General features: G+C 40.4%; 1 protein-coding gene across 8 annotated transcripts in view; it reads right to left on the reverse strand.

Annotated features, from left to right (window-relative positions):
- RHOT1 (ras homolog family member T1) overlaps window positions 1-11,608 on the reverse strand; it is a 28,852-nt gene extending 17,244 nt beyond the window's left edge. For 3 of the 8 annotated variants that reach the window (XM_074608060.1, XM_074608059.1, XM_074608058.1), the window contains exons 1-8: window positions 11,204-11,375; window positions 7,404-7,462; window positions 5,163-5,244; window positions 4,180-4,223; window positions 1,739-1,792; window positions 1,206-1,401; window positions 693-801; window positions 11-112 (exon numbers count right to left, since the gene is read on the reverse strand). In XM_074608060.1, the coding sequence (XP_074464161.1) occupies window positions 11-112; window positions 693-749 (159 nt within the window). In that variant the 5' untranslated portion in view covers window positions 750-801; window positions 1,206-1,401; window positions 1,739-1,792; ... (2 more) ...; window positions 7,404-7,462; window positions 11,204-11,375. Of the gene's footprint in view, window positions 1-10; window positions 113-692; window positions 802-1,205; window positions 1,402-1,738; window positions 1,793-4,179; window positions 4,224-5,162; window positions 5,245-7,403; window positions 7,463-11,203 lie in introns of all 8 variants that reach the window. The other 5 variants (XM_074608057.1, XM_074608055.1, XM_074608054.1 and 2 more) reach the window with 3 other exon arrangements.
- Window positions 11,609-13,039: the final 1,431 nt, after the last annotated feature.

Consider the following 13,039-nt stretch of genomic DNA (forward strand, 5'->3'; position numbering starts at 1 on the left):
GTATAAATACCTCTTTCTCCTCTGGGCAATAAAGAGGACCAGTAGGATGTAGAACAGCTTTCTGTGCATAATAAAATAGCTCAGATATATTCTTCAAGTTTTTTGCTGAACACTGAAAGAGAAATCCTTTTATTGATTAGCTAATTTCTTGACTCTTTGGTGATTTCTTTGAAATTTAAGCAAGCACCAAACTTTTAAAGATCTAGCCCCCTCTTGTGGGTACAGTGCTGTTTTGGAAAAAAGACATCTAGCCCCTGTACCTGTTCAGTAATTAATAAAGGAGGTCTCACTACTATTTGCTGTCATACCAAGAACAGATAAATCAAAAAGTTGTATTTTGGAGAAAAAAAGAAAAAAGAGAAAAAGAGGGGCATATCCACAAGTATTAATTAAATTTCTAATACTTTGCAGGCATCTGTCTGGCTTAGTATTACATTTAAAACACTTGCTAAAGGCAAGGATGTGAGGAGGTTCTAAATATTAGAGGAATTTGGCAGTCACATTTGACTCCCTAATAGTGTATTCTTCTCTAAAGAAAAGTTACATATAAACTCACCATGATAATGACTTATGACTTCAAACATTTTGTTTAGAAAATAAATAAATCACCTTTTCTATTAAAAAGTTGCCATACGTGCGTGGCAAGAATGTATTTTTTGTTACTCATTCTAATTTCAGAAAGTTTTGCATACCTCTACACAGGTTTCTATCTCTGTATATTGATTCATAATGGGAAGGATAGTTTCCATACTGCTATATTCCACTAGATCAGACTTGTTTCCAACTAATATAAGAGGCAGCCTGGAAACAAAAAAAGGTTAAGAGCTTTAAAAGACAGAGGGGTAAAAAGATCTACTTTAATTTAGCATTCTACCTCCCACCAGAAGCGATTGTATTATTTTGATGATGTAAGCAAATATCACTGGCAGCCAATAGGCAAAACTAAATGATATCAGTTTTAAGTAAACTGTTTTGATATACACTTAGACAGAAATGTACTTCTTGTTGATTCTGCAAAAAACACAGTTAAACACAAAAGTAACTAATCATATTGTTATTATACAAAATCAACATCACTATAAAAGCTATACAGACCATGTAGCCAAAACCAGTCATACCATGACAAATATAAACACACCTGGTAAAAGCTGCCCGTGAAATTCAAAATAAATAGCATTGCTGGCATATGTAACAGACCTACATACTTTAAATCTCTTGTTGCTTGGACTTCTTATATAAACTTTAAGTTTAGAATTTGATTTTCTTAAACAATTAACTTCCTCAACACTGTCCATTGACACCCATCGATGTGCAGCCTAATTCACACTTCTCATCTTTACTTATGCACCTGCTATCTTTGTCTGTCCTTTCATTGATGAGAGGAATCCATCGACTTGTTACCTAAAGTGGGATTAAAAACAAACATGAAAAATAGATTTTCAAATTTAATATGGCTGAAGCGTGCACAAGTTTGACTACAACTGCTACTGCTTCTTTCCCAAGGCGACACATATTTACCCACAAAGGAAGAAACAAAAACCAGAGCTGATTAATGAGCAACTTTCTCAGATGACTGAAATGGACCAGAAGCAATAATAAATCTATGTGTTCTCTTAACAGCTTGATCTCAAACACCCTCATTGCATTTTACATGTCTAATACAGTTTTCAGCTTGACAACAATTAAGAGTGAGCAAGTTACATCTCAGGCAGTAACTGGATAAAATGTGTTACCATACCTTATCAATAGAATTCTTGTTGTTAACAGCATATACTATACAAATCACATTTGCCTAAAATGAAAAGAAAGGAAAAGCATGGAATTCCACTGTTTAGAGTCTAGAGCAATAGAGACAATTAAGAACCATACCTAACAACATCAGAGTAAGAACAGTTCCACCATTAGTCAAAAACTGTGTCCCTGACTTGTTTAAGCTATTTGTAGCCTGAACAACGGCTTAAACCAAATAATTTATACATTGAGAAGTACCAAAAAAGCCTGTCATGCAGTCTTACGCCTGCAAAACATGCACGGCTGCTGTCTGCAGAGAGACCTATGGTACCAAGAAATCTAAACTGAGGAACGATTATTTGCAGCCTCCACTCAAGTACCAAACTAAATGCCAGAAATGGAACACAACACCATGACAGACTGTACAGAAAATGTGCAAAGGTGCTTAGAAAAACCTGAAAATAGGAAACAGAAGGAATTATAAAATTACCAAGAGTCCTGTGCTATTTGTAAATGCAATAGTACAATACGTCAGAAAGAAGCGAAATGCATCTTTTCAGGGTAGGATTATTTCTTTACAAAAACCGTCAATCCCTTGGCCTACTGATTAAAAGATATTTAGGTTCTGTCCTTTCACTTGGAAGGCCAAAACTTAAGCTCAATTCACCAACACAGTGGCAGTACCTACTTTTTTTAAATAGAGCGATGTCTACTATAGCAGAAGGCACAAAACAAACCAAAATGAAATGCCAAGCAAGAAAAAACAAGAGGTTTTTTTACTTCAATTCAAACTGAAGTCCATCTAATGTAGAGAATTTAAAAGGAAAGATTTCCTAGAATCATAGAACCATAGGGTTGGAAGGGACCTCTGGAGATCATCTAGTCCAACCCCCCTGCCAGAGCAGGGTCACCTTAGAGCAGGCTGCACAGGAACGCGTCCAGGCGGGTTTTGATGGAGACTCCCCCACCTCTCTGGGCAGCCTGTGCCAGGGCTCTGCCACCCTCAGAGGAAAGAAGTTCCTCCTCATGTTTAGGTGGAACTTCCGATGCTCAAGTTTGTGCCTGTTACCTCTTCTCCTGTCACTGGACACCACTGAAAAGAGCCTGGCCCCATCCTCCTGTCACCCACCCTTTCAGTATTTATAAATGTTGATAAGGTCCCCCTTCAGCTGTCTTTTTTTCAGACTGAAGAGACCCAAATCCCTCAGCCTTTCTTCATAAGCGAGGTGTTCCAGTCCCCTAATCATCTTTGTAGCCCTTTGCTGTACCCTCTCCAGCAGTTCCCTGTCCTTCTGGAACCAGGGAGCCCAGAACTAGGCACAGTACTCCAGATGCGGCCTCACCAAGGCAGAGTAGAGGGGGAGGATGACCTCCCTCCACCTGCTGGCCACACTCTTCTTGATGCACCCCAGGATGCCACTGGCCTTCTTGGCCACAAGGGCACATTGCTGGCTCATGGTCATCCTGTTGTCCACCAGGACTCCCAGGTCTCTTTCTGCTCTCCAGTAGGTCAGCTCCCAACCTGTACCGGTGCATGGGGTTATTCCTCCCCAGGTGCAGCACCCTACACTTTCCCTTGTTGAATTTCATAAGGTTCCTCTTTGCCCAAATCTCCAACCTGTCCAGGTCTCTCTGTATGACAGCACAGCCTTCCGGTGTGTCAGTCGCCACCCCCCCGCAGCTTTGTGTCATCAGCAAACTTGCTGAGGGTGCACTCTATCCCCTCATCCAGGTCATTGATGAATATATTGAAGAGGACTGGACCCAGTACTGACCCCTGGGGAACACCACTCGTCACTGACTTCCAACTAGACTCTGTGCCCCTGATCACAACCCTCTGAGCTCTGTCTTTCAACCAGTTATCTATCCACCTTACCGTCCATTCATCTAGCCCACTCTTCCTAAGATTCCCTATATGCTGTGGGAGACTGTGTTGAACACCTTGCTTAAGTCAAGGTAGACCACATCTACTGCCCTCCCCTCATCTATCCATCCAGTCATGCCATCGTAGAAGGCTATCAGATTAGTCAGACATGATTTCCCCTTGGTGAGTCCATGCTGAGTACTCCTGATAGCTTTCTTTTCCTCCACTTGCCTTGAGATGATACCCAGAACGAGCTGTTCCATCATCTTTCCAGGGATGGAGGTGAGGCTGACCAGCCTGTAGCTCCCCGGCTCCTCCTTCTTGCCCTTTTTGAAGACTGGAATGACATTGGCTTTCCTGCAGTCCTCAGGCACCTCGCCTGTTCTCCAGGACCTTTCAAAGATGATGGAGAGCAGCCCAGCAATGACTTCCGCCAGCTCCCTCAGCACTCTCGGGTGCATCCCATTGGGGACCATGTACTCGTGAATATCTAATTGACCTAATTGATCCCTCACTCAATCCTCCTCGACCCAATTTCTCCAAAAGCAGAAACTATTTTCTAATAAACACTAAATTACACTTACCTGTGATATTTCATGGTAAAGCTGCTCATCACTTTGCTCTGCTTCTGCATTCAATAGAATAAGACATTCATTAATACTAAACATTTTTGCCCCTTCCTGGGATTATAAGTAGGAACATAGTTCTACTAGTTCTAAACTTTTACAACAGAATACCTCATGTTAATTTTATTCCCATGTCAATGATTTATTTTTTTTAGTGAGACCAAGCTTCTGTTAACTGAATCTATGAAACACTTAATCTAATAGAAAGAAAAACTCACTCCACATAAATTTAAGCTCAAGTCCAAGGAAAAAAAAATACGCATTATGTCTTTGTTCCAAATAGATAAACACACCAAAGATATTTCCTCAGCAGGGGTTGGAGAGAGAAGACAGGAAGGAATCTGCTAACATGGCCTAATTCTTGGCTGCCACTATAAGTGGTGGAAGGATTTTTCTAGCTGTGTGTCAGTTGCATATATTTATGATAGCATATGAACCCTGATACTGAGCCTATTTATCTATTCAGTAAGGTCAAGGAGATTAAAATATACCAAAAAAAAAAAAAACAAAATATGAAACTGACATAAAAGGATAAGGTGTCCAAACTTAGAAATTTAGAAAGAGATAGAATATAAGGTATGTAAAGTCTCCTGCACCTTAATGAATTCTTCACTGAAAAAAAAAATAATTTTAATTCTATGAAAGTACCCACCTTTGTCTGAACCTGTAAATATGTCCATCACACAAAGAATAGTAACTTCACTGGAACATCGCTATGAATGTCTTTCAGGGAGGAACCAACAGCAGTTCATGTTAGGCTTTGAATTAGTAGGACCAGCCATCACCATCTGATTTAGTTTTATCCCATGATTTTCTACTTTAATCTAGTCTTTTCCTACAGGTAGCTGTGGTCCCGTACCAGTATGACTGTTGGCCATTGAGTTAGACAAACAATTCCATACCAAATCAGTCAAACAGTAATGGTATTGTGTAGTCCTTACCTGAATAATCTACTATGTGGGTTGGCACTCTTTCAGGGGTGACGTCAGCTGGAATAGTGATTTCTTCAGCTCGTGGTGGAACCTTGGGTTGTAAAGAAACAGCAAGAAAAAGCCTTTAAAGATAATCCAGAAAATCCAGATGGTCAAAAAAAGTCATATACTGTAATACACGTGTCAATTAGTCAGCTTTAAATAGCACAGCTTTTTAGTAGTTCAAGTACTTTTGGGATTATTTTTTTTTGCAATGTACTGAAAGTCACTGCTACTTTCTCATCTTTATTGATCTACTTACTGAATAAGGAACTTCCCACATGCTTTGCAGGAAAGCAATGTTGTTAAAGGATTCACTGAATAATAGTGAAAACCATAAACAAAACCTGAATTGCAATTTACTTTAAACAAAAATTTCATATAAATAAAAGTTCTAAAATTTGGGGGGTTATCAAATTCAAATGGCTCCACATTCTTCATCAGCAGAGTAACATCAGAGTTAGCATGCCGTTATTGACAAACTAAATACTGTTTAATCTATGTTTAAAAGTTTTATTAATTTTTGCACAAGATATCCTGATCCTACTCCCGCTGAAATCAGTACAAGAACTACCCCTGCAAACAGCGCATGAGTTGTTAAACAAAAAATAAAATATTCAAGATACATCAAACAAGCATGACAAACAAAATACAAATCTCAATTTTTACATAATCATAACCTGACAACTTCCTTGCTTCTGACACAGTGCTAAACATTAAGTTCAGAAAAGCCTGCAAAGCAAAACATGATACTAATAAAAAGTGAGTTCTGCAAAATACTGTAAGATAGCTCTGATTGCTGGCCATTTTTTCCAGAGAACACTAATCCATATTCAGGAAGAATCAATTGAAACCTAATTTTAATGAAAACTTCCTGCACAGCTATTTATTGCCTTTTACCTGCTGACACTGAACTTTCATGATGCTTTTGTTCTCTTTCAATAAAAAAAGGAAAAAAGAAAAGCTAATTATCAGAAGAACGGCTCTTTGTAAAGCTTTGGGCTCTACTTATATCTTCATCAAGAATGATTACTGATAACACCCACTATATTAAACACTATTTCAAAGTCCAAAACGTCTTGCATATACCCAATAGCTCTGAACTGCATGACTGACCTGCAGGATTGTCCATGTCTCTTTCAGCACTTTATATAGGATGCAGTATTTTTTTAAAAGTTATTTCTGTAATTTCAGGCAGATTTTGTGTTACGTATAAATTATGCTTTTTCTCTCAACATGAATTTAGATCATATTCTAATTATACAGCAGGAAGAAGCTGAGAAGTGAACAGAGGCCTACAATTCATTAAATACATCAACAAAAAACCTGTCAAAGGAATGGGTCCCTGAGCAGTTTAAGAACAAACAGAAACGGGAGCTCCTTTTTCCCTGCAAGCATGGGAACTAAATTCAATTATGTTAACAATCTAATCTTGACTCATGAACTGCAGTAACCTACTGATTTGCATTAAACACAGTGCAGTGTAGATTCAAAGAGCAGCACGTGATGTCTATTTTAAGACTTGTGATCAGAAGAAATAAACACTCATGTTTATATGTAAAAAGCTTAACTATTTGCAGCAGCTGCGGTTCTTTTTATGGCATAAGGAGAACTATGTGCTGCTTTTTTAAAGGAATAAAACATAGAAGTAGCTTCATTTTTATCCTGGAAGAAAGCAGTAAGAGTTTTTGGAAATTTTTACTTCAAAAGAATCAGGAAAACGTTCTTCAAAAATAGAAATAACGTCTTGCTTAATGCAAAAAATGGTTAAGTTATACAATGTGACTTTTTAATTCCTCATTCTCATTCATTCTTCAATCTACTTGCTCTTTAAATAAAACACTCCAAAAAACCTGACTGTTGTCTTCTTTCAACACCTTCCCATATACGAATCTCTAATGTTGAAATATGCTGCCAGCTATGACCAGCTTCAACTGCTTAAAAAAACCCTAACATTCTTCAAAAATTAGTTTAATTAACTATGTGAAAAACAAGAAAGGAACTTAGACAAAATTTACATTCCTCATCTTCACACAGAGATATATTTAAATTAACCTGCATCACTCTTCCAGAAGCCATCATTGTACTTTTAGGCTTTATTTTTTTTGTAAATAGGAAACATTTTAAAGTAGAGCCTATTAACTTACTCTTTCAAAAAAAATATACAACAGGATAGAAACAAAACATAGAAAACAAATAAGGATGCTCTACCTCTTCTGGAAATTCTTCACTGACAAGAGACATAATTAGTGATGTCTTCCCAACTCTGGCTGCAAAAGCATTAAAAACAGAGATTAGATAATTTGGTTTTGTTACACCCGATAGTTGTATCCCATCTTAAAATGGGAAGTATTTTCAAAACATTTTCCAACTGACTTAAAGGCTTTTTATCTGTTGTTTGAACATACTAAATATGGATGACAGCAATTCTCTCCTAATTCTTTTATTGTAAAATCTTAGGATCCATTTTACACTTCTGCATTTAATCCATAAGGGACTCAAATCCTGCTCCTACACAAAAACAGGTGTTAACCTTCATTAGCAGGTTTTAACATTAGTATAGAAAATTTAAGCAAACAAACAAAAATTCAAAACAATCTAGAAATGCATTAATACAACTTAATAAATAGAAACAAACGTGGCATAGAGAAAGAAATTTAGGGATTAACTATTTTTATAGTGTTCTTCACATGATGATTGCGCTTCAGACCTAAACTACCAAGGATAAGGGCTGGACAAGAAGACATGGCTCTATCATCAATAGACAAATCCCCACAAACTAGTCTGACTACTTTGAAAGTGCAAGAGCAAAATCTCCTTGATTTAGACAAGCTAACCCTCACAAAAAAATGAAAAAAAAAAAATTCAAGCAAATCACCAACCCTTCTAAAGTAACAGTTTTCTTAATCCAAAAAGGTGATCATCTCCTTTCAATATTCAACTCTATTCAATCAAATAAATGGCTCCATTTACCTGCAAAGTTCATACTTCTGATATCACAGTTGGATTGCTTGGTTTTGAGAATCTTTAATGTGACCACTTAAAATTAAGAGTTGGTAACTTTTCTCAGGGTTCCCTTCTCTCTAAAAATCTTCATCTGTCAACTTCCCGTTCCTTTGAAAGCCTTGAAAGCCTATTCCTGCGTTATTTGTTTTCGAGACGTTTCTTAAAAAACAAAACGTTCAGATTCAAATATTACCTGGGATTGTACATTTCTGACAGGCCTCAATTCAAGCAAAAAACTCTTTCACCCTGGACGTATAGTATCTTCACTACCACGCATGTTTTACCAACCACGACAGGGCTCGCAGTCAGAGCCTGCAGCACTATTCCTACTGAAAACAATATGTCAACAATTGACAGAAATTGTTTTGCTGATACTACTTCATTTACATTTGTCTATTTAGTTGTATATAATTCTGTATACGGGAGGAAGAAGAGATGAAACTGTACAACTGGTATTACTGAACTGATGATCTAGTCAAAGTACATTCAGTTTATCCAAGTCTATTTTTGGCATAGTAACAAAGGGCCTTCTAACATCCAGAAATAAAAGCTTCTCTTCATCATGGTAAGTTAAAGAGTTGTTATTACACAATTATGAAAAGCAAAGAAAAAGTTACCCTAGGGAGGAAGACTTTTGTTTTCCTTAGGGAGAACAGTTGTAAGTTTTCCCCAGTGGCATTAGCTGGAGAGCAGTAAGATGCAGGTTTTGGAACAACAATATAGTTGTGTTTTCATCAAAGATACTCATATGAGCTAAAACCATAATTTACACTGCTAGGTGTCGTCCTGCATAAACTACATTTTAAGTTTTATCCTGACAGAATCGGAAGAACTTTAAAAGCTCTCCTATATCCATAGGAAAAAAGATACTTTCCTAATAGTCAAGAAAAAATATTAGATAATTACTGAAAATGGTGCTATGTGTTTTGCATCTGACCCAAGTCAGCTTTAATTTGAAACAGTGGCAAAACACGTTGGCTTTGCAGGTATAGAAATTCATTTCATTAATTTTCTATGACTGAAAATAGAATATTATGAACTGCTGGTTAGTAAAAATGCTTAGTAGTGAAAAGCTTCTGATACACCTCCTAGTGTTCTAGAGTGGTTTTTATGAAAATACATAGGTTCAAGTATAGAGATTTGGTTTATTTTGCTTGAATCTAGGTCAACCATTTGCCTTTCCAATTCTTTTTATAGTCTTAGAAACAACAGCCTAAACAATATCGGGTGACTAGCATGAAGAAAACAGCACAGCACTTTGTGATAATTAACTTGTCTTTTTCTCCTATGTAAGTATTTTAGGTCATGCTGCATAAAATAACACACCGAATATATTCTGAAAGTTATCGGCTATTAAAAATCTATGTTTGCACTGTGAATACTAGGACTAAAACAACCTTAAATCTAAAATGTAGACCACTGGGGATGAAAAAGGCTGTGTTTTAGAAGAGGCTTACAACAAAAGGCCTTTACGTGGTATTTCAGAGTCTGAACCTGACAGTCTGCTGTTATCATCTAACAAGTATTAACATGGTCTAGAATAACTTGTGGTTTCAGACTGACATATATAAAACACATGTATACAAAACAGTACTGTATAACTGACAAGTTTTATTGATTTGTAAAACAAATTTCTCCCTTCTATTTGTTACAATTCCATCAAAAATGTAATATAAAGATGCTCACAGCCTCCGACGTGTGCCATGTACCATACGTTGCTATATTTAAGAGACCTGTATCTTTGAAATTTTCAGTTGGACACACTGTGAACCTAACTGCCAAATCAAAGCACCTGTTACACCTGTACTTAAACCACTGTAACAGAGCCCATTGAGAACCCACCATTGCTAAAGAAAGTAAGGTAAATTAGGCATACATTCTGAAGAGGAATTCACCTGTGTATTTAAATGCACAAATATGTTGTATTTACAAGACACAGTCTTGTAAAACTAGACAAATACAAGCTTAATGAGTTAACTCTTTCTGCACAGTACCATCACCCTGAAGATTCCTCGATAAAGAAGTCACAGACATCTTTCCAGGCAGTATAGACAGAGCCAAGCCACACTATAAAATAATGCATAAACTGTACTATAAATACGTATGAGGCATTCAAGTCTCAGAAAGCTTCGTCAGTAGTACTACATTACATTCTTGGTATAATTAGGTAATTTTACTAATAACACTTGGTAATTACTCTGTATTCTTTTCCTGTGAGGAACTTCAGTGCACTTTACAAACTAACAAAACAGAACCTCCCTGCTGCTATTTACATCAGTAAGAAGCTGTATCTTTGAAAGCCTAGTCACTTACTTGGGTATTTTAAGGACATGATTTTAGGAACATATAAAAAAACCACAGACTCACTGTAACTTTGGCATGCACATAAGTATGTGCTGTTTATTCAAGGTCATACAGCAAGTTAGTGGCAGAAGCAGGGACCTGGCTCCCTGGCCCTGTCCTAGCCACAAGTCCATAATACCTGACTGACAACCACTCAGAACACATCTGGCCACTGATTTCCAAATCCAGTAAGAAAAGATATAAATTAGGCTTCAAAAAAAAAAAAAAGTTTAAACAGGGCAACACAGGGCAAGAATTTCATGCCGGTCATGCTTGGGAGGTCCAAGCAGAACACCAACTCCGCAAACGCACTTCCATACTCAGCATCCCGCCAAGGGACGGCGAGAAGCAGGGAGCTCCCAGCTCCCGGCCGAGCACCCACCAGCGCCTCCCGCTCGCCGCTGTCACCGCGCACGGAGCGGCCACGGAGCACCCGGCCCCGACTGCCGCCAGCCATGCAGGGCCGGAGCTCCGCTCCTCGCCCGGCCGCTCTGGGCCGGCCTCCCTGCCCCGAGGCGACGGAGCCCGGGCAGGGAGGAGGGCGATGTGACAGCCAGTAGCACGGCGGCAGCGGCTCTCCCTCACCCCAGGGCCCCTCGCCCTGCCCCGCAGCCTAGGTCCCCGCCCTGTCCCGCAGCCGGCCCGGCCCTTCCGGCACTCACGTTCTCCCACCAGCAGGATCCTCACGTCCTTCTTCATGGCCGCGCTCGCAGGCCCCGCCGCGGGGCGGCTCACATTGGGCTCGGAGGGGGAAGCGGAGCCGCCGCGGCCTACGGGCCCCTCACGCCGCAGCCCCCCCGCGCGCTCTGCTTCCTCCTACGGCGGCTCGCGAGGGACAAGCGCGGAAGCGGCGGCGGCGGCGCGCGCCTGCGCGGGACGGTGCGGGCCGCGCGCCGCCCTGAGGCGAGTCCTGCCGCCGGGGCGCGGAGGGAGAGAGCGGGGTGAGGGGTGGCCGTGGCGGGCTGTGCGGGAAGAAACCCAGAGCCAAGGGGCACTGCAGCAGGTCCGTGCCCCCGCGGCCCTGATCCGGGGTGCCGACCGCCGCCGCCGCCATCCGTTTGTTTTTCGTCATTTCTCCCCCGGTCCCTCCCCTGCCCGGCTGCAGGGATGCTGGGGGGAGCTCCGTCGCCCGGCAGTGCCTGCAGCTGGTCCTTCCTTCTCTCCGGGTTTATATACGTTAGATACATTTATATATGATAGTTACATATTAAAAAAAAAAACAAAAAGGGGGGAGAAAAGACTGGCTAGAAGCTCTCATGGGCTGATGCCCTCCCCAGCAGGGTGTGTGTCCCCCCCCTAGAAATAAGAATAAAACGTAGAAAATGGCTGCAGTGCATTTCTAGGGGAGTCTCCACTCCCAAGGCCCTGGTCCAGAGCCCCCCAATTCCTCCCCACCCTCCCGCCCCCCCGTGTCTATTACAAAAGTGGAAAGGTGAATACCAGAGATTTTGCAATAAGCGAGGTGCTAGATGTTGGATCTATATTTTGTAACAGATACCCGGTTTGCAGGATCTGGTTTTATGACTTGCAGAACATAGAAAGTTGCAGAATTTGACGCTAATAGCTATGACTTCCTATTTACACTTTGAAGAAGTGCCTTAAGGCTTTAATTTTTTCACCTTTAGTGCAACCTCCAGACTTGCCTCAGGAGACAAGTGTCTGCTCATTACCTCCGGCATCTGCAGCTAAAAATCCAGAAGCCATGATTTCAAGCCAGCTTTCCCAGTGTAAGTATGCAAGCCAGCGGGACTCTTCAGTCACAATATTCAAGGGACTACGAGACACGGGATTTGCTGAAGAAAACTCTACTTACAAACATCAGCAGGAGATCTGGCTGTTTACCCGAAGTGGAGAAACACAGTGAAGTCACCATGAATTCATCAGTTATTGCAGCATAATGCGATACTATACCTGACTGCACATGCGAGAGAAAAAGGATCAGAAACCTGTTGGGTGGAGGGATAGGAGCCACGCTGTGGCTTGAGCTGGCTGCAGCGTCTGCCTTGGTGTACGGGCAGTTACTGCACCTCGCTGACCTTTGCTGTGTGAAGCCGTAATGACTCCATGTATTGTCTGAATTCTGTATCATTTTTACAGAACTATTTTTACAGTCAACACAGAGCACTACAGCTGTAGCTGAAAACATAAAACAAATGTTTTTGCTGATCAAATGTGCAAGAACATGTCCCAGTGAACAGATGACTATGTCAGTTCTATTGAGGGAAGCGTCCCATTTATTATTGGCAAATTTTTTAGTAAGATTGTGGTTAGGAATAAGATCCGTCCTGTAAGGCAGCAAGTACCTTCCCCTTCGCACCGGAGTGCGTGAGTCTGTCATGGCTGTTTCCTCAGTTGTGCCTGTTAAATGTTTCCGTGTGCTCAGGATGCAGTCATTGGTGCTTGGTTGAGGATTTCTGCTGATGTGCAGGATTGAACTTTGGTGAAAGCTTATTGTGTGACTGTTGGTTTTATTTCTGTTTTGAGTAGGGATGCACATC

This window comes from Larus michahellis, chromosome 14 (assembly GCF_964199755.1).
Source record: "Larus michahellis chromosome 14, bLarMic1.1, whole genome shotgun sequence".
NCBI lineage: Eukaryota > Metazoa > Chordata > Aves > Charadriiformes > Laridae > Larus > Larus michahellis.